The sequence below is a fragment of the Micropterus salmoides genome, unplaced genomic scaffold, assembly GCF_014851395.1.
Source record: "Micropterus salmoides isolate LMB-PRFRI ecotype aquatic unplaced genomic scaffold, ASM1485139v1 Ms_hic_scaffold_1938, whole genome shotgun sequence".
NCBI lineage: Eukaryota > Metazoa > Chordata > Actinopteri > Centrarchiformes > Centrarchidae > Micropterus > Micropterus salmoides.
Window position 1 is genome coordinate 1 of NW_024041082.1, and position 20,815 is coordinate 20,815.

The 20,815-nt window shown below is 44.5% G+C and overlaps 2 protein-coding genes across 2 annotated transcripts; one reads left to right on the forward strand and one right to left on the reverse strand.

Moving 5' to 3' along the window:
• Nucleotides 1-6: 6 nt before the first annotated feature.
• Nucleotides 7-3,509, forward strand: LOC119911179 (SID1 transmembrane family member 2-like; the record flags this gene model as incomplete). The annotated part of the gene is made up of 9 exons (XM_038729984.1): nt 7-34; nt 498-634; nt 750-858; nt 1,299-1,375; nt 1,746-1,792; nt 1,920-2,025; nt 2,115-2,225; nt 2,396-2,509; nt 2,654-3,509. Coding segments are annotated over 9 exons (792 nt in total), but the record flags the coding sequence as incomplete, so codon positions are not given.
• A 322-nt stretch (nt 3,510-3,831) lies between these two features.
• LOC119911176 (centrosomal protein of 164 kDa-like) lies at nt 3,832-20,701 on the reverse strand. Its single transcript, XM_038729981.1, is given in 32 exon segments — nt 3,832-4,807; nt 5,108-5,227; nt 5,348-5,420; nt 5,539-5,588; nt 5,590-5,920; nt 6,076-6,178; nt 6,566-6,673; nt 6,785-6,965; nt 7,405-7,590; nt 7,693-7,952; nt 8,053-8,121; nt 8,206-8,289; nt 8,575-8,718; nt 9,172-9,294; nt 9,483-9,557; nt 10,102-10,297; nt 10,548-10,656; nt 10,659-10,678; nt 10,809-11,351; nt 11,426-11,562; nt 11,658-11,874; nt 12,259-13,123; nt 13,159-13,486; nt 13,535-13,774; nt 15,068-15,172; nt 15,372-15,452; nt 15,579-15,698; nt 15,809-15,973; nt 16,770-17,001; nt 19,432-19,543; nt 19,964-20,083; nt 20,543-20,701. Coding segments are annotated over 31 exon segments (5,553 nt in total). The 5' UTR covers nt 20,043-20,083; nt 20,543-20,701; the 3' UTR covers nt 3,832-4,710.
• Nucleotides 20,702-20,815: the final 114 nt, after the last annotated feature.

Sequence of the window (20,815 nt, forward strand, 5' to 3'; positions counted from 1 at the left end):
CACGTCTGTCCCAACTACACCAACTTCCAGTTTGGTAAGGCCGCTTGTGTTCCCCTAGGACTTCATGTATCCATCTTGACGGTTCTTGTAGCAGATCACTAGGTTGATGTTGTGTCTTTGAGATGATATACAATATAATGAATCATCAGATTAATGAATCATGATTATGTTATTTTATCCAATAGACACTCAACATTTAAGCCAAGGCAGCCAAACATTTCTTTTTGACATACTTCAGACTACAGCCAATACATAAAAAGGTCCATCCTAAAGCATTTATTACTTTCTGACTCTGGGAAAGTGGGGAAAAAACGGTAAAATTCCCCCAAACTACTGGATCTCTGAACTCTCTTTAACAAAATGATAACTAATGTAACATTTTTTTACTTCCATTCTCTGAGTCTCCCCCGAAACTCCTGTCTCCCACTTTGAAAACCTCTGTTTTAGATAATTAAAGGTAGATGTGTCTGTTGTGATGTTGCTGTCTTTCTCTGCAGACACCTCCTTCATGTACATGATTGCTGGACTGTGTGTGTTGAAGTTGTATCAGAAGAGACACCCAGACATCAACGCGAGTGCTTACACTGCCTACGCCTGCCTGGCTGCCGTCATCTTCTTTTCTGTGCTGGGAGTGGTGCGTACACACACACATACAGTATACACCACCTGATGGACAAGACCCGGGTGACGTTTAACACACGCAGAAACACATAGACGTTTCTTCGTGTTTGTGACGGGTCTGTTTGCAGGTATTTGGGAAAGGAAACACCGTCTTCTGGATCGTTTTCTCAGTGATCCACATTCTGGCCACTCTCCTCCTGAGCACACAGCTGTACTACATGGGCCGATGGAGGCTGGGTAAGATCACAGCAAGAAACATGAAATCTCCTGTTTTAAGCCCCTGGAATCATAATGGTTCGATATTAGTGGCGGTCCATTTGACTCTGTTGTGGTTTCCTTTTATGTAATCGTTTCCCTTCTGTTGTTTTCAACCAAGTGCACACATCTGTTAATAGACATCGTGCATGATCATTTTAGAGACAATTGAATATTTAAGTCAGTGGTAACACCATGCTTTACACTAGCTCTGTTTAGCTTATCAGTTTTAATGCGTAGCGTAACAGTAGTGCTTCATGGAAATCTTCCTGATTAAATGTGTAGCAACACAATTTAACTATAATATAGGTTAATTTTTAAGTGCCACCTTGATATTTGCTGTGTGGGCTCTGTGGATTTGATCCTCACACTTTGTACTAGTGTTCGACTGCAGCTAACATCCGTCTGTATATTTGTGTCAGACTCCGGGGTCCTACGCAGGATGGTGTACATCATCTACACAGACTGCATCAGACAGTGCAGCGGACCCATGTACATAGTGAGTAATGAGCAGAAACGTCTGCATCAACATGTTTATTTGAAAGAAACAGAAGTCCAAGTTTGTTATTGTTCATATTGATGGGCTATTTTTAATCAGGTTACAAGCAGAACATTGCCATAATAGTGTCGTTGTCATATATGCTGTTAGTGTGAAACACGGTGTTTCATCTGGGTCCAAAACACGACATGACCTCTGACCCCTGATCAATATTGTGTAAAGAACATCGAGGTGTGTCAGTTAGTTAGTTCAGGATAAGATTGTGTCATTTATTATGCTTCTATGTGTATCCAGTGCTTGAATATTCAATGTCAAAGCCATCTCTGTGTCCTGCATTGATCGTCATCTTCCCCTTCTGTCTGTCTGACAGGACCGTATGGTTCTGCTCGTAATGGGGAACATAGTCAACTGGTCTCTGTAAGTAAACACAGTGTGTTTTCTGCTTTTACTTGGTGCTAAGTAGAGACATTAAAAATGTAAATTCACAGCACCAAGACTAAATGATGACATCACCTACATGCCTCTCCCTACTCCTTCTCTACAGAGCTGCCTACGGCCTCATAGAGAGACCTAACGACTTTGCCTCCTACCTTTTGGCCATCGCCATCTGCAACCTGCTGCTCTACTTTGCCTTTTACATCATTATGAAGGTGTGCGTTTGTGTGTATATCCATGTTTTTAAAGTAGAAATCTATGGGACATTTAAAGCTGTTTTACCCTGTGTGTTTGTGTGTTGTAGCTGCGGAGCGGTGAGAGAATCCAGTGTCTGGCGTTAGTGTGTATTCTGTTCACAGCCGTGGTGTGGGGTTTTGCGCTGTATTTCTTTTTCCAGGGCCTTAGCACCTGGCAGGTCAGTAACTCGCACCCCTATACTTAGTCACACAGAAAGAGCATTAGCCTTACACACCTAGTTGACTTAAATTTTTGGCGTGAGAGCACACATGGACTATTTCTCAAATGACGCCATACCTACATAATGTGACATAAGTTTAATGTGTGTGTGTTTCTCTTTCCTGACAGAAAACTCCAGCAGAATCTCGTGAGCACAACAGGGACTGCATCTTGCTTTCATTCTTTGACGACCACGACATTTGGCACTTTCTCTCCTCCATCGCCATGTTTGGATCCTTCCTGGTATGATCACGTTTGTGTATTTTAGTAAATATGAGCTCAATATATGACATTTAAATACAAAACTTAAAAGATAGTTAAAAATTGGAATCCGCAGAACAGGAAGCTCTGTGTACAAACCCCTCACCTCTCCTGTTCCCCCCCTAGGTCCTCCTGACCATGGACGACGACCTTGACACCGTCCAGAGAGACAAGATCTTCGTCTTCTAGATGTCAGATCTTCTGTGATGAGCTCATCTGGCCCTCTCTGCCTTATCGCCCTGGTCTCTCTTCATTTGCGTCTGTCATGTCCTAAAAAAAAGCACATCCAGTAGCGCGTTTTCCCCCAGGCTGTACAGTGGGCGCCTCTCACAGCCAGTCAAGCCAGTCAGGAAAGGGCAGTAGCCCCTCCCTCCACCTGTATGGACACAAATGTGCCAGTTAAGAGCTGGGTCGACGTCGAGTGACGCTGAAGTGTTTTGTCTTCTCGCTGCCACCATCGATATAACTGTTGTAATCAATGTTTACTTACTGCTGATGAAGACAGTGTACACACTTGCTATAAAAATTAACTTATTTTATACTGTCGACATTATATTTCACCTGCAAGTCAACACTGCATTTTGAAATCTGTGTGTGTGTGTGTGTGTGTGTGTGTGTGTGTGTGTGTGTGTGTGTGTGTGTGTGTGTGTTGTGTGTGGTGTGTGTGTGTGTGTGTGGTGTGTGTGTGTGTGTGTGTGCGCGCGTGTGCGTGTGTGTGCGTGCGCATGCGTGTATTGTGAGAACATGAATTCTGTCAAGTCTGTCAGTGGCCTTTAACGTTCTAATCATGTAAATCGCATACTGTGCTCTGATTGGTCAGATCTTCTAACCGTCCTTCTCATAGGAGAATAATGATTGTATTACTGACTGCCCTCAAGTCTGAATGCGAAAGGATTTTTTTTTTGTACTGTACAAAAACTGATTTTAATGTCAAACATGCAATGAGCGGTTACTGAATAAAAAGGTCTCATTTTCAAATAACTATTTTTGTAGCCAATTTCTGCACCTGCAGGTTGTTCTGTGTGAACAAATACAGAATGACAATCAGGATGTGGATAATTGTACGCATGTAATATTTTTGTAAATATTTGATTATATCATTTCATGTGACAACACTAAAGAAATACTTTGCTACAATGTAAAGCTTGTATAACAATTATTGCTTTCCCCTCAAAATAACATCACAGCCATTATTGTCTAAACCGCTGGCAACAAAAGTGAGTACAAGATATCAAATATTTACAAAAATGTGAGGGGTGTACTCACTTTTGTGAGATACTGTAAAAAGATCAGTACACACGGTATAACATGAATATTTATAAAATTATATTTATTAAAATATTTTATAGAAAAATACAGTGTTTATTTACAAACCCTACGCACACTTTTATTCCTCTTTGCTTGCACATGTTAAAAGTTCACACACTAATCAACAGCTCGCTGCCAACTGCTGTGGAATAAGGAAAAGTGATGTAAAATAAGTGGATTGACTTCACTTTTACAAAATCAGTGATTCTCACTCTACTCACTCAAAGCAAAACCAAACTGAATTATGTAAAAACACAGTTCACACACAAGTCACTTACACAGCCAGTGGCATAAATACACATGTAACCTGTCATGAAATAAAGCTTGACCTATGTGCAGCTGTAAAGCACCGTGTTACGCCCTGCCTGCAGCAGCAAATGGATTCAAGTCACATGTCTGGGAAGTTTTCAGTAAAAGAAAAAAAGTAATTACAATATTTAAACCTTTGGATACTTCTCTGTGATTATCTGTATGAAGCAGCCCTTTCCCATCCAAGTAAACTTGACCATTTAAAAAAAACAGTGTGGCCCAAGTCTGGCACAGAGCTCTAGTCTGTAAACTTGACCTTGAAGTGCTTGAAATAAGTCTCCTGTTGCTCACAGTTATATCTTATGTTGGAGGAGGAAAGTCCTCAGGCCTCAATGAACCCTGAACTGCCATGTCCTGTGCAGTCATCTCTTCCTCCAATCACAGCAGAGGAGGTCGGACTTTCCCTGAAAACCTTTGCACTGAAGGCTTGAAAAAAGTATGAATCAAAGAAGGGCGCAGGACTCTCACATGAGGCCCTGTGTGTAAACGTCACAACACGGTCATTAATAATGCAAAGTCCTCTGACTCAGTCACGATACAGCAAGACTGAACTGTGCGTCATGTCCTCAGTAATGATAGACTCTGATCTGGTTGTTATCGTCCAGGCCCAGCTGGACCAGGTTGCTCTTTGTTGGAGGAGCCTGGTAGCGAGTGAACAGAGGTCTGGGAGGCAGAGTTAAAGACGACAACAGGCACAACGCTGATTTAGAAAACTGTCTGACAAGTAATGGTGTGATTTAGACAACAGGTGGCAATAATGTGGTCATCAGACAAGTCCAAAATATAACTGAAAATAATCAATCAAATAATAATCAAAGTATAAAAACTGAAAGCTTTTTACTTTCCCAGCCAGAAAGAATTGAAATCTCGAGTGCTCTACTTATGTTGAGATGGAGATGGTAGATGATGTGGAATGTGTTAAGAGTGAGTGGATGAGTATGTGTATGTGTGATAGAAGGATACATGCTGGTGTCTTTCTTGCGCATCTCCAGCCACCTCTTGTTGCCGTCGATCAGCCCCTGCAGCCTCTGGCCGTCTACCTCCACTGACTTCTGCATGGACCGCAGGCTGCGACCATGTTCACTAAGGTACACACAGAAACGCACAGTTTTAGGATCATTGTTTAGTACATTTAATTTAAGATGGCAAGGATGTTCATGTAATCTGTAATAACAGCATGGTTAAAGGCGTATCGCAGGTTACCTAGCAGTACTGTATGATGAGTAAGCTGAGCTTGTCCTCATGGTGCTGGTGGCGATTGGGTCCATAGCTGCTCCTGGAGAACAGAACAACACTTCAGGACTGATGACAACGATAGAAACTGATAAGACCCCCCTTTTAGCAAATCTCATTATTGGTGATTAACACATTCTATGATGCATCTGTTAGCATACTGGGGAATATCTGGCTCCATCGGCTGTTGATGAGGTCCTCAGAGGCCTCAGCCCATTGCTGATGGGGTACTGAAGAAAGGAGTGGCTGCGGAGGTGCCTTGGGGTGCCCAGTTCCAGGATGGCTCTGAGAGCCTCACTGGGGGAGGTGGGGCTGAGGAGCTGGGACCCAGGGTGTGCATCTGGGGCATGACTGGGGCAGAGGTGGAGGTGGCGGAGGTGGGAGCTTGGCTGGAGTGAGGCAGATTGAAGGCTGCATAGGCTTCGGTGCTCTGCCTCTGGGCCAGTGAACCCAACGCACTCAGGACGGTGTTAAGCTGGCCTGAGATCTGCTGCAGGGACTCTGCTAGCTCCTGGACTTTGTCTGGGACAGTGGGATGACCCCCTGACGAACCAGTGAGAAAGACATGGAGAGAAACACAACTTCAGTGTGGCTGGAAAAACATAATAATCTGAGAAGAGTTTACAAAATCTGAGCAATATAGCAATAATAACAGAGTGTATGTCACATTCTTTGGTAAAACTATTAATATGTGTGACCTGTCCCATCTGGTGGCTCCGCAGTGCTGCTGAGGTCAGACTCAGTCACATCAAAGGTCACCTTCCTTTCTCTTGCCAGCCGGGACAGATCCTCAAACAGCGGCTAAACAGAGAAAGACAAACAGCAGTTAATATATAATTACAATTTGCCTGTATGCAGAGTTTAACCTGTTGATTAAATCGTAAAAAATCTGGGTAAAGTGCACAGAAAGATGCACAATTTTTAATAAAAATGAATAAATTCAAATGCCTATTCTGCATAGAAATGAGGTTTAAAGTAGTTTAGATTTGTTACACAATATATTTTGATATTGTATAATTTTTGTTTATAGCTTTGTTAAAAGCATTACTTTTCACCTCCACTTTGATTTCTTCAGCTATGACTAAAGGTTCTGCGTACCTTTGCACTGGAAATATAAAAGCACTTAACCAACGTGAAGTATCACTACTGTAAGACTGCAGATACAGACTGCTGCTGTTTTCTCCTGACCTCTTCAGCTATAGAGCTCTCTAGCTGCTGCAGCTGCTCCTCTTTCCTCCGCAGGAGAGTGTTTCCTCTCTGAACCGCCCGCTGCAGCTCCACCACATTTCTGGCCTCCTGACAGAACGAGGGAAGGTAGGCAGCACTTAACATTTTAAAATCAACCCCATCCCACCAGTCATCGCACCAATTATTATTCTGCAGGGGGTGGGTCACACTCCTCCCTACCTCCTGGATGTTTCTGATCATCTCCTCGGTCACCCCTCCTTCAAGGCTGGGGACCTGGGAGGAGCTTGTCTGAGCCGCCCACAGAGCTGCCTGCCTCTCCATCAGCCGACTGCTCTCCTTCTCCAGAAAGACTTTGGTTTTTTGGATGGATGCGCCATGTGAGGAGATGTAGCGTCGGAACCTGGACACATGGGTGCCAGGATGAGGGCTTCTTATATTTTTGCAAGCCAGCAATGGTAAGCCTGCTATCAACAGTCTATACGCTAAAATTACACGAATACATTCTCTACACGCTCCCCCCTTGGTAACATCATTTGTCGTCACACCCTGCTACCTGGCTGAAATTAAATCATGGATGCAAGAAACGTCCTTAAATAAAAGTGTGACAAATCGCCTCTTTCCCGCAGCCTCTGTTCCTCTGACACCAACGCCCTATCTTCACCAGCAAACCTTCAGCAGTACTGGACCTGAGGTGACAGGGACTTCTCCAAAGCTGCCCCCCTCCCAGCTTTCAGTAACCCATTAAAAAATAACTCCAGTAAGTGACTGACAGCTTTCTAATTCTCAGACTAATGCAAATACAAAAATGTGCTTTTATAACTCTGTTTCTATCTCCTTACTCATCCATGCTGCTGTGGCTGTCAGGTACAGGGGAGAGTGGGGGGTCATCCAGGTCTTCTACATGTAGCGGTAAGTCTTTCCTGTCACTGGAGGGGGCCGTCACCTCTGCTTTCACTGTCCTCTTTTTCTCCTGTTTAGTTTCTGGTCTGGGGGAGGCACTCACTTCTTCGCCTTGTTCCAGCTCACTGATTGGACAAGAAGTCAGACCATAATCATCAGTAATTCTATTGGGTGAAGCTGGAAGTGAAAGCATAGGCTGAGTGAATGTCCTGTGTAGGAAACAGTACCTGATTCTGCAACTGAGACGGTCGCATCTCTCCTGCAGCAGCGCCACCTTGCTCTCCAGTCGTTCCTTGCCCTCCTTGGCTCTCCTGCTCTCTTCCCTGGCTTCGTCTCTCTCCTCTCTCAGCCTTTCCCCCTCCTCCTTGGCCTCACTCCTCTCCTCCCTCGCTCTCTGGATTAGTTCTCTGGCTTGATGCTTCTCCTCTCTCATCCTCTCCAACTCCTCCTTTAGCTGATCCCTCTCCTGGATCAGCCGGGGTAAAACCTGGACACACACACACACACACACAGGTAGGGGGTTGATTGTTCATCAGAAAGTTGAATATAATCTCTCTTTTCATGACGAAAAAAGCGGGCTGCCCCACCTCTAACTGTCTGTCCACTTCGTCCTCTTCCTCCCCAAGTTTCTTCCTCCTCCTCTTCAGATCTGCTGCCTAATAAGAGACAGAAACCATTAGTCCACGTCGTTCATGTTAGTGTAATGCGATTAATAGTACATACAGAACAGTATAGAAGACCTTGGTCTGGAGTATGGCCTCCTGGCTCTTCAGCTCTTTGGCTCTCAGCTCTATCTGATCTGCGAGATCCTGCAGTTCTGACTCCTAATAGAAGAAATGAGAGATTATTTCTCTGGGATTAAGTGTTTAATATTTTAGAAAAGGCTTCCCTTCACTATACCTCAATTTGGTGAGCAAAATATGGTTTCAGTGCACATACTGGAGACATGTTTTACATTAAAACCCTCCATTTAAAAACCAAACAAACAGTGCTACCAGATTAAATGAGGACCTATGATGAGCCATAGGCTTTAGACTTTTAATGTGTAATGGCACCACACAGTTTCAGAAGTGTGTCGTTAGTTAATGTTTGTCTCTGTCTGGTCCCACCTTGCGGGAGTGTGTCAGCTGTGTCTTTTGTATCTGTGTGTCGAGCTGAAAGCGGAGTTTCTCCAGTTGGACGGCATGCGAGGCCTGGAGACGCTCTCTGTCCTCCTGCAGAGTAGAAAGCAAGCGCTCCCTCTGTGCAGTCTCCTGAAACACACAAACACGACATTTTATGATTGCCATTCTATTGCAAAATACTGCAAACTGAAAAACTGAAACCGGGAATGCAGCTCAACTTCTTAAACTAATTTCATAGATATTTCTTTACACTCAGGACAGGAGGATAATGATTCTCCAATATCAGTAACAGTAACACAGTAAATATGAAGATGCAGCCGGTTGGCTAAGCTTACCAGAAACACTAGAAACAGGGAGAAACAGCTAAGAAAATCTACCTCTAAACCTCATTAATGAGATTAACATTATATCTTGTTTGTTAAATCTGTTTAAAACCCAAGGGTAACGATGACAAGTTGTGATTTCTGCTGGAAACAAAAATATAACACACTCATCTAAATATATTCTGCTGGTTCCATTATTGCAAGCAGTTCAGAACAAGGGCATGCATCTGCTAAATGTGAAATGTAAACGCTCTCTGACCTCGTCCAGGTATTTCTCTCTGATGTTGTTCATCTCCCTCCTGTGGTCCTCCTTCAGCTGGTCCAGCTTCCTCTCGTGATCGCGCTGCACTTCCTCCCGCACTTCCTGAAGAACATCAGCCAGCTAGACAGCGAACGTGAAGACGGTTTACAGCCCAAGTTACATTCCAGTGAAAATGTATTTAAAGCCTTAACTCACATTCAGAAACAAATACACATGATGATGATGATGATGATGATGATGGTGGTGACAACTTCATTCTGTACAGAATCTATGTGTGTGTGTGTGTGTGTGTGTGTGTGTCCTCTAACCTCTCGGTGGTACTCTGCCAGTTGGTGTTCAGGTCGTGGACTTATGAGCTCCTTCCTCCTCTCTGTGACTTTGGCCTTTATACAGATAAAACAGTGCAAACACAGGGGCAGACACACATACAGAGAGATCATTATGCTGTGCCCCTCGAGACCAAAGCCACTGCGTCATCAAACTAGAACACACACAAACTCTTGGTTCTTTTGTATTTTCCAGCTGTTTACATAAATATATGTGGCACATTAACACAAAATCTGATATATTTAAACATTAACAGTCTAAATTTTAAATCCTGTAAGTGTATTTCTTTAAAAACATGTTGCTGTCCACTACACATCAGCACCAACTGTTTACTTTGAAAGTGTGTACTTAAGGCAAATATGTTAAAACACGTGATAGCAACATAATAATCATCAGAAGACTGACAGGAAACTAAAACTGGAGCTTGACTGGAGGGGGTGCCTAAAACCTGTGTAACACAACATGTAGCCACCCACAAAACCTGCCTCAGGCTGACCTTTCCCTACCTATCATAATATTAACACAGTGATTTGATGATTAAATCAAATTGAAATCAACAAAAGAGCTGGACACAAGCAGGCCGGCATCATCCACAGTCACCTCCTGTTTCAGAGAATTCAGCTTCTCCTCCCTCTCTCCGTGGAGTCTCCTCTTCTCGGCTTGCAGCTCCTCTTCCAACTCGGCTTTCACACGTTCGATGTCCTGCCTCTTCTGGGCCTCCAGTCTGTCGCGCTCCGCTACTCGTTCTTCCTCGAGAGTGATGCGTAACTCCTTCAGCATGATTTCACTCTCCTCCCTGAGCACGAGGACACACACGTCAATGTTGTTTTTGGACATTATAGGTGATTAACTGCAAAGCGATTTAAGTTCAGTTGATTGGCAAAGTTCATATTCTATATATAGATATTCAATATATAATAAGGCCACCCAATGTGATCAGACTTTGTGATCAGACTGTGATGTGGAAGATCTATATTGCAGATTTTGCCTCAATTTTTGAACTACTGCTCTAGAGCACCTTTGTTTTATGTGTTTATGTGTCTGACCTGAGTTTGTTTTGCTTCCTCTCCCTCTCCCCCTGGGCAGACTCTTTGAGTTCCTCCAGCGTCCTATCAGACTCCTCGTTCAGCCTGGCCTCTTCCTCTCTCCTTTCGTCAGGAGACGCTGCCGCAGAGCCCTGGGGAGACGCACGCACACATGCATTTATGAATTATGGAGTGGTTCTGAAAGTATGTTTTAGTAAACTGTAGGTGTTACGTTTGAGTTTAAAGGACTTCTGATAATTGTGTTACCCTCTCCGTGCCTACCTCAGTCTTTCCTCGCTCTCCTCCTTCAGCTTCCTCTCCTCCTCCTCCTCTTCTCTCCTCAGCTCCTCCCGCAGGAGACGCATTCTCTTCTCCTTCTCCTTCACCAGACGCTCCCTCTCCTCCTCCACCTCTCGATCAGCCTTCCTCCTCTCCATTTCCATCTCCTCCTTCCTCTCTCTCAGACTCCGTTCTTCTCTCTCTGCCCTCTTCCTCTCTTCCCGCTCTTCTCTCTCACTCTCTTTCTTCTCTCCGTCTTTTCGGATTCTCCAGCTTGGCTCATCTTCCAGAGAGCTCTCTTGGTTTTTTAAAGGGGATTCAGCATCTTCGAGATGGGTGTTGGCAGTGCGGACCAGCCGGCCTCTGGAGGTTTCTGGCCTCTGTAGCCCCAGCAACATGCCGAGATCTTCGGTTTTTAGTTGGAGTCTGGCACCTTGCTCTGAGTGGGACGGGCTGGAGAGGGAGGGAGAAGGGCTGGACTGGTGAAGGACGAGTCGGTCAACTTTCGGAGCTGGAGGTTTGTCTTTGCCAGCAGCCTGCAAATGTCTGAAGAGGGAGAAAGGTTTATACCAACACCAAGGTTATAAAATAGAGAAACTAGCCAAAACAAAACAACCAACCTCTTGGCAGCCTCTGCCTTCTTTGTCTTTGCCCCGTCCTCATTCTCCTCTTCTTCTTTTGTTCCCTCTTTGTCATCTTTCTTTAGTGGGCTGACAGTGCCGGAAAGGTCGTTGACGTCCAGAACCTTCTCCGACAGCTTTTGGATACAAAGTCAGAACCATTACAAAACTGGCTGACAATAAATAGTTGAATGAATGAATGGCAATGGATGGGTGTCACACTGCACAGTACCTTGACATCTATGGAGGAAGAACTCTCCTCAATGTTCTTACTGCCCTCCGACTCCTGCAATAACACACACACACACACACACTCGGTCAAACAGTCTTCATGGGTTAACAAACAAAATTGCACAAGCAACACTAAACATCGAAGCATGCTGAGGGCAAAAGCAGAGCGTGCATGCAAACACAACCAAGGCCGGAGAGCTGGCAGCCATACTGTAAAATCACACAGTCAAGCAAGCAGACTCTGAAAATGGGGGATGCGATGGCAGGAGACGGGAGTCCTGTTTTTGGTCAAATAGCTCAAAATCAACCGCCAATCTAAAAGCAGATATACTACCAAAAGCCTTCACAGGGGCAAAGGGATCAAAACTATCCAATCCAGTCCTCAGGGGCTCAAATGGACTCAAGTGGTCCTTTGACCGACTGATATTCCAGTGCGAGAGTAATGACATCCAGGCTGGGAATCACACAGACAGCCCCTAAGGCACTGGAGTTGAATTCTGGGAGCTACTTGCACCTGCTTGCAGAGATCAAGCAGGACCAGGGTGGGGTCGGGTAGTGAACGGAGGTGGGTGAGCAAGCACAGAGGCAACACCAAACCCTACCTCTGCAGGAAGGGGACATTTTTTGTCACATTCTTCCTCTTTTCAAGAGTGTTTCTCTTTTGGTCAAGCATTTTAAGGTCACGCAGCATCGTCCTCTTGCCTAGCTTGGCCCCAGTCTCAAAAACCTCGACGAGTTCCTCCTCACTGTCTGATGCAGTTCGGGGGTTCTGGGCATCTGATTCCTCCGTTTCTCCTCCTTCGCTCTGTACACATCTCTCTAACACTTCCTCATCACTCTCTGTCAGTCTCCTTTGGCTCAGGGAGCATCTCTCCAAAGCCTCCTCGCTCTCACCCTCCTCTTCCTCCTCCTCCTCCTCTGCTTGTTCCTTCTCTTGCTCTCTTTCGATATTTATCTCTACCTCCTCTTCGTCACTCTCATTCTGCTCTTCTTCTTCTTCATCGTCGTCTATGCTTCTCTCAAGCTCATCTCTTTCTTTGTCATTTTTGTCTTCCTCCTCGCTCCCTTCATCTTGATCACTTTGGAAGCATTTCTCCACAACTTCCTCGCTACCTTCCTCAAAGTCCTGTTTCCCCTCTTCTACTTGCGCCTTCTCGTTCACCTCTTCTTTCTCCTCCATTAAACTCTCCGCAGCCTCATCACTCTCCACTTTCTCTTCTCTGTCTTTGGTCTCATCCTGCTGGCTGCTTTCTACTTCCTCATCACTGCCATTTTCCTCTCTTTCAGTGCTCTCCTGCTTCTCAACATGTTCCATGTTTTCTGACACTCCACCACCCCCTTCATCTTTCTCTTCATCATCACCTGTACAGCATTCCTCCTCTACCTCGTCGCTCTCTACCTCCTCCTCTTCTTTCTTGCTTTCTATCAACCCTTTAATTCCTCCCTGCTCTTCCTCCATCTCACCCCCTCTTCTTTGCTTTTTGTCTCATCTGCTTCCTCACCCTGTGCCTCTCCCTCTTCCTGCTCATTTCCCATCTCTGCGTTCTCCTCCATCACTCCCTCTTCTGCTTCCTCTCCTCCTTCATCCCCTCCCTTCTCTCCCTGAAGATCCTCTTCTTCCAGCTCTCCTCCATCCTGCTCATTTCCCACCTCACCCTTCTCCTCCGTCCTTCCCTCTTCTGCTTCCTCTCCTCCTTCATCCCCTCCCTTCTCTCCCTGAAGATCCTCTTCTTCCAGCTCTCCTCCATCCTGCTCATTTCCCACCTCACCCTTCTCCTCCGTCCTTACCTCTTCTGCTTCCACTCCTCCTTCATCCCCTCCCTTCTCTCCCTGAACATCTTCATCTTCCAGCTCTCCTCCCTCCTGGTCACTTCCCACCTCACCCTTCTCCTCCGTCCCTTCCTCTTCTGCTTCCACTCCTCCTTCATCCTCTCCCTTCTCTCTCTGAACATCCTTGTGTTCCAACACTCCCCCCTGCTCCTCCTCTACCACCTCATTTAACTCCTCTGCTACCTCCTCTTCAGGTTCAGGGCTGATGGGACTGGCGCTCTTCACACTGACATGCTTTCTGCTGCCCACCAGCGAGGACAGGTGGAAGTGGCGGCCCCTCAAAGAGTCCTTTGTGGAGGGGAATAGGAAGACCAGTCCATCCGTCCCAAACAGAGGCACAAAGGAAGGCGTGCAGAGACACAAGGGAGAAAAAGGACGGAGGACGGCAGGTGAGGGAAGGAGGCAACAAAAATTGTGACCCCCCGCTGAAAGAAGGTGGGGGGCGATGATCTTGACACAACCGCATGCAAAACCGACAGATCGTGCATTTTTCAGGGACAAAATTACACATTTAAATTAAGCAAACATGCACGTACACATAAAACAATATACACATTTTCTTGTTCTGGGTCTCTCGCACACTCAAACACAGGGACGCACACAGGAGACGCTTTGTTTGATGATTTCCCTGTTTTAGCGTTTCTCCTCCAAAAAAGCCATAACGTGTAAAAGAAATAACTGACTCTATGCACATTAGTTCTGCTAAATCATTGGAAAATAAAGACATTACATCTTTAATTAATATGTATGTATGTAAAACATGTGTGATATTCATAATTTAGGACTGGCTTCTCAGAATCTAATGGCAGTGGTGGGGAGTTACTGTCTGAGTATCCCAATGGGGGTAAATGCATAAATCCGAGTGGAAACTGCAGTATTCATTGTTTTGAGGGTGATGACACATGCTCCTGATACATAGTTTCAGACAGCAAAGCAGTAACAGCGACAGTAGGAAGACAGCAGGACAAAGAGGAAGACACAGTAACAGCCGTGCCCATAGGACAGGTCCCAGCAGCACAGCAGCTACGAGAACACATCCCGGGTCACGGTGCAAAGGTGAGAGGTGTAAAGGTCAAAGAGGTCACACGAGAGAGAGAAAAGGAATAACAGATGGTTTAGAATCAGAGTTACATGAGACAAGAAGAAAAGTCCACTATGGTAGTGATACACTGAGAATGTGTAGGAATATTTCAACAATTAGGACTGCCCCAAACTTAAAATATCTTAGCATCTGTATCCCACATTATTATGTTCTTTTCATGAATTGATTAAACAAATACTGAAAATACAATTCAAAGTTATCAAAGGCTGCACTTGGGATCCATTTACAACACAACATACTCAAAGATAGAATACAACCTCCATGATTGTGAATATACCTCGGAGGCCAGGGTTGTGCTTCTAAAGTTCCTGTCAACTTGTGCATTATCAAGAAATGTTAGCAGATAGCTCAAAGAGTATGGTGCACAGGTGTTACATAGCGAACACAGAAATGGCAGAGCAAGCAAGAAAAACAAAAACACAGCTGGGAGCCACTGCAAAAGTGGATGATGTTGTGTGTGTGTGTGTGTGTGTTTGTACCTGTTGGGATGGTGGTTCAGGGCTGTGGTCTCCAGACAGGGCCAAGTCCTGCAACTCTGGCTCTGTCCTCTCCTCAGCTGGAGCTCCACCACTGGCTTCACTGTCCTAGAGCACACACACAGTCATGTTTCCATCACTTTCTTATCCTAGAGACTTACCTTAACCATAACCACTACTTGCCTGTCCCCAACCCTTACCCTATGTACATGTAGAGCATCTCTCTTAACATTAAGAAAACATATATATATATATATATATATATATATGTTTTTTTCCTCTTATGAGATGTTTTTATTCTGTCTACCTCATACTGTAAGCCTCCTCCAAGGGCATCCAGGTCCAGATGAAGGTTCTTCAATAATCGATCTGAACAACGGGGACTCGGCTGAAAAAGTGACAACGTCTTGTTTGTTGGGACCTAAATTATGCATTTCACAGCCATAGGCAGCTAAATAACTACTACTACTTTCAACAACTACTTTCATCATCTTATATTCATCTTGTACCGTACCTCGTTTTCTGAGATTTTCTCATTGTCACCATCATCATCATCAAAGCCAGGCAGAGAGAGAGACACCCTCTCCTCCTGCCTACTGCCCAAAACACTAGATGCTCCACTGCTCCGAGGGCCCTGACAAAGGAAGACATTAATCACAGCATGCGGTATACTGTAAGGGTTTGGAAGAGGCTACAAATTCAAAATCGTATCACATGGTCCTTCATACAGCACTAGGATCTTACCCCAAGGGGGGTTTTTAGGGGCTCCAGTCCCCCAGAGCTGCCAAGGGAACGCCGGAGAGCGGGAGCAGAACCAGGGAGTGGGCCGGGGCCTGGGGCATCTAGACCTCTCAGAGGAGCCAGGCTGCCCAGCGGGGATGCTAGTGGTCCCAAGGCTGAACTCAGTGCCTGTAGGATGAGAGGCACTGTCAGAGAGTAACCACCAAGACCTGGAATTTCCATCAACATCAGAAACGCTTAAATAAATTGCTAAAATTAGAATCCCCACTGTGTCCTTCCTCACGTGTCTTGTGTAATTTTAGTTTACTTTACCTTTGTGTGTTTTCCAGCCTGTTTGATTGTCTGCCCTGTGTGTAGTTCTCCTTCTCTCACTTGTGTATTTCTTTGTGTCATTGCCATTCGTCTTTGTACAATGTTGTCAAGCGGCCCTGCCATTTCGTTAGTGTTTGAAGCCACATAGTTTTTTTACTCCCTTCTGGATTTGTTTGCCTGTATGGACTGCTTTCCTTTTTTTGACCCATGCCTGCCTCACCTTCCTTTAGTCCTGCGTACCATTTTGATGTATTAATTAAACACCATTGAGCTGCATGTCTGCTCTGCTAGAGCTGAAGGGGGTAGAAACCCAGAGTCATGTAAATAGAAAACCCATGATCTGCCATTACTATAGTAACTGAAGAGAATATTTATTACTGAGAACTGTTTAATGTTTATTTTTTATTTGTTATATTTGTTTGTTTTGATTTACTTTTGCAACATCGTATTGTGGGCAATCATGTCAATAAAGCCAGTTGTAGCAACCATAGCGATGGAGTAGGCAACCAACGCCAGCTTCATCACCAACTAGGAGTATGGCGGAGGCTGTAGGGGAAAAACAAGCGTCCAAAGAAACTCTGTGTTCAGAGGAGGGATTGCAGTCAAAATAAGAAAGCGATCAATGGTAAGGACAAACACAATAAACACTCACTCCAGGAGTCTTGAGTGGCTCTTTTTTCTTCTTCTCTTTCTTCTCCTTCTTTTCTTTCTTCTTCTTCTTGTCTTTGTCCTTCTTTGCCCCTGTGCCTCCTGCAGCAGCAGTGAGCTGGGCGCGCTCACGTTCCTGGGCCACCAGGCTGCGGTAGTGCTCGTCGCAGGGGTGATCCCAGGTTGACTGGCCCGAGGAGAAGTTGAAATAGTAGATGTCCCCCGTTACATCCTGACTGCGGGGGAGGAGGAGGGGGGAAAGGAGGGGGGTCACTTCAGCACCTCCAAAAAGGCCCAGGAAAGGGAGGAAGAGATGATGGGTGGATGGGTGAATGGAGAGATGCGTCTTTACAAGTATAAAATCTACTTTATTATTAGTTGCATTTTCTCAAAGCATCAGATTAAAGCTGAAATATACAAAACCTATATCCCACAAATGATTACTTTATTTTTTTTCTCAATAATTCAGCCTCTGAGTCCAAAGGAACACACAGAGGACAAAAGTTGAAACCATGGAATAAACCCAATAGTGGCTTAAATTATAGCAAAAAAGGTAGGTTTAGATGCTATTAATCTTAAACAAACCCCTACTATACCTTTGGGCCCCATCCACACTATTTCGTTTTAGTTTAGGAACAGAGAATTAAAACGAATATGATCTCCATCCACACCAGCATTTTATAGTTGATCTCTGGCTACATTAAAACGAGTGAAAACGCACATGTAGTGGCCATTCACATGCGTGTGCCGGTGTAAACGTGAAGCAGATGGTGTATTCCGTAGTTACAGAAGATTTGGTAAAAGAATAAAGTAATGTAAAAGAACAATCAGACCAATTTTTTTTTGCATTGTCCAATAAGGAGCTGGGACAGTTACTGAATGTAACAAGGGACTGTGGCGCTGGAAAACAGACCGGGAGTCGTCGCAAAGTAAACGGTAGGGATGGGACGCTCGATACTGACTTGTCGACGCTGTGTCAAGATACCGAAGCACAGATGTTTCGAAACACTGCTTCAAAGCGTGGTTCAAAACGTCAATGTCACGTGACCATAGTGAAGCCAGGCTTCAGTGCGTTTCAACAGGTGGCACACCTGCCGCTTCTACGCTTGATTCACAGTGTTTGGAACAAACCGCACATCAGCCTCTATCTCATTTGACAGATTTCTTCCAAGGACCCACAATCCTTTGATTTATTGGAGCAACGTGCTGTAGTATATTCGCACCTGTAGGCCAAAACATACTTTTTGCCAGCAACAAATGCTCCATGTCACCAAATTATTCCAAGGCTGGGGATGTCAATTATGAAAAAAAACCCAGACTCAGCCACAGCTGAATATTTCTGAATAAAATTCTTGACATATAACAAATGTGAGACATTACACCTCATCACTGCCAGCACTTACTAATAATTATTATTACACTAGGGCCTATATCTTATCTGCTAATTATCATTACACCTCTGTTAATAAGCTACTGTGTAATACTGTAGATATCCACATTTATTACTATGTTCTTAGATTTGTATACTTTATTATATTCTCTACTCACTATAACTTGCGAGTATCAGCAACAAAGAATTCACCCTCGTAGATCAATAAAGTATTTCGATTGTGAAAATGGATAGGGTAGTGGTTAAGACAAATGCCTTTAGTGTGAGAGATTCCCAATGTGATACATGTGTCCCTGAACAAGACACTTAACCCCTAGTTGCTCTCAAGGTGCGCCCTCTGACACAGCAATTGTGATTTGCTTTTGAGAAAAGCGTCAGCTAAATGAGTGATTACTTATTAAACAACACACAGATGTGTTTTATTAAAAAGATTTTATTGCAATCCCCATCTGCTGTCTCTGACAATCTGAAGGCATTTGTTTATTTGTTGTATGGTGATTTCTCCGAAATCGTCTTGGTCGTGTATTGATAAGACGTTTAGAATTGAAAACGCTAGTCAATCATTGTTTCAATGAAACCCCTACCAAGATGTGTCGATATCAAAAGTGACCAGTAGATGTCACCGTGGAGACGGGTGTCGGAGTGTTTCGAAGCCTCGACACAATTCCAGAACAATTGCTTCAAACGTTTCAGTGTTTCATAAAACCTCGCTTTGCCCATCACTAGTAAACAGCGCCAGGCACAGTATAAGTGTCGGCAGATAAGTATAAATATTTGCACGGTACAAAATATTTTAAGAAAAATACCCTGTCAAAAACTCTGAAGCATCCTGTTTCTACTTTGCATGACTTCTGATACCCAATCAGAGAGCCAAACGTGAGCGTCTGCATCATCGTTTCTGAAGTCCTCTGAACGCCCTCCGGAGTTTCAAAACGAAAAACGTGGTCGGCAGTTTTTTTCAAACTTCTCCGTTTTAGGTCTTTGTTTTTACCGTTTTAAGTCTGGACGGGAAGTGCAAAGGTAGCAAAGGTTCTCCGTTTTGAAACAAAAATGCTATAGTGTGGATTGGGCCTTGATTTTATCCATGATCCGCCTGATATTGCTGCGTTAGCAGTGTGTTGTCATGTAAGGCATTATTTAGACAATTTCACTGCAGCTGACTTCTCCTCGGAGATGTTGTTAAGAGAAGTTGGCTATGCACCTCCACCTATTTTAAGTGTCAAGAACAGACCTTCACCCTTGATTAGCTGCAGTTAGTAGTGGAAGCCTTACTTACCAAGGCTTCCACTCGGGAGGCAGAGGGGCAACGATGCCTTCCCTGGCCAGCCACAGGAGCTCCGGCTCACTGTCGGGATCAATGCCAATCTCTCTCGCGTACTCTTGGATCTCTGATGAGAGAAAGTGAGTGATATGAGACGGGCTGAAATGTAAAAGTAGTACATTATACAGCATCTAGTGGGTTTCACAGCTCAGTACGGCAAAGAGAGGCAGCCCCACAACAAAACATAATCAAGCTGTATGATGAAAGAGTTTGGGATGGGATAAAAACCCACTATATTGATATTGAATAAATAGTGTACATAAAGCTACTGCAGGGTTTCCATAAAGCTGGTATCAAGAAGGAACTATTATTATCATCAATATCAGTGTAAACCAATCAAGCTGAGGATTTCACATTTGCCACAAATGAGCTGCTAGTACATTTCATTTCATTTTACCTGTGGCTGTAACATTTTTATTTTGGGATAACGTAGGCACAGTGAGCCAGTCATATTCTTGCACAGGTTATTACCCTCAGCACTGTATACCTTGTTCAGAGGGTATATATGTCTCATCGTAGTCCTCTTCAAGGATCAGCTGGTCTCCTATGAGAGCAGCTGCAGTCATGGTTACTGCAGAGACGCAGGGTAAATGCCAAACCCGGATGACTGTAAGAAGAAAGGAAGATACACTATATGTAACACAGAGGCACACAACTAACGTTACACAGGGTTGCCCGTCTCCCTCGGCAGCCTGAGCTCTTCACTATGCTGTGCAAAATACGCCCTGCTTCCTGCGAGAACTACAATTTAACCATGCCATATTTTCAGCTAAGATTAACATATTAACTTCTTGAATCTAGCTATACTGTTTGACAAACAAAAGCCAGGGCGTATTATAAAGCACATTCTTGAGCCTTTGAGGAAATGTGCATCTGTAAAGCCACACCAGCAAATCGATAGATATAAAAAAATATCGTATATTCGTGGGACAGATATGAAAGGGGTGAGCTAAGCTACTTAAGCTAGCATCTCAGCTAACTTCAACGTTAGCTACCTGGGCGCCATCTAGCTACTTAAAGTTAGCTCAGCCTCATGAGAACAGCTAGTTCGTGATAAGCGGTTTACCTTCCAAACTTTACGTTTTCTCATTAGCCTCTCTGGCAGTATAGATTAGCTGTCAGTTGTTTGACACAGACATATTGTGTACGCAGAGGCGAGAAAAATGCGAAAGTTACAACACTAACAACATCTCCAAGGACGCTTCCCCCGTTTCCTGTTGTGGATGAAAACGTTGCTGCGATTGGCTGAGCCGCATGAGGCGTTCAGGCATCCTCGTAACCCCCCCCCCCCCCCAATTCGCCAATATGAACATACAGTACAGTGCTACGGTGTGGGTAA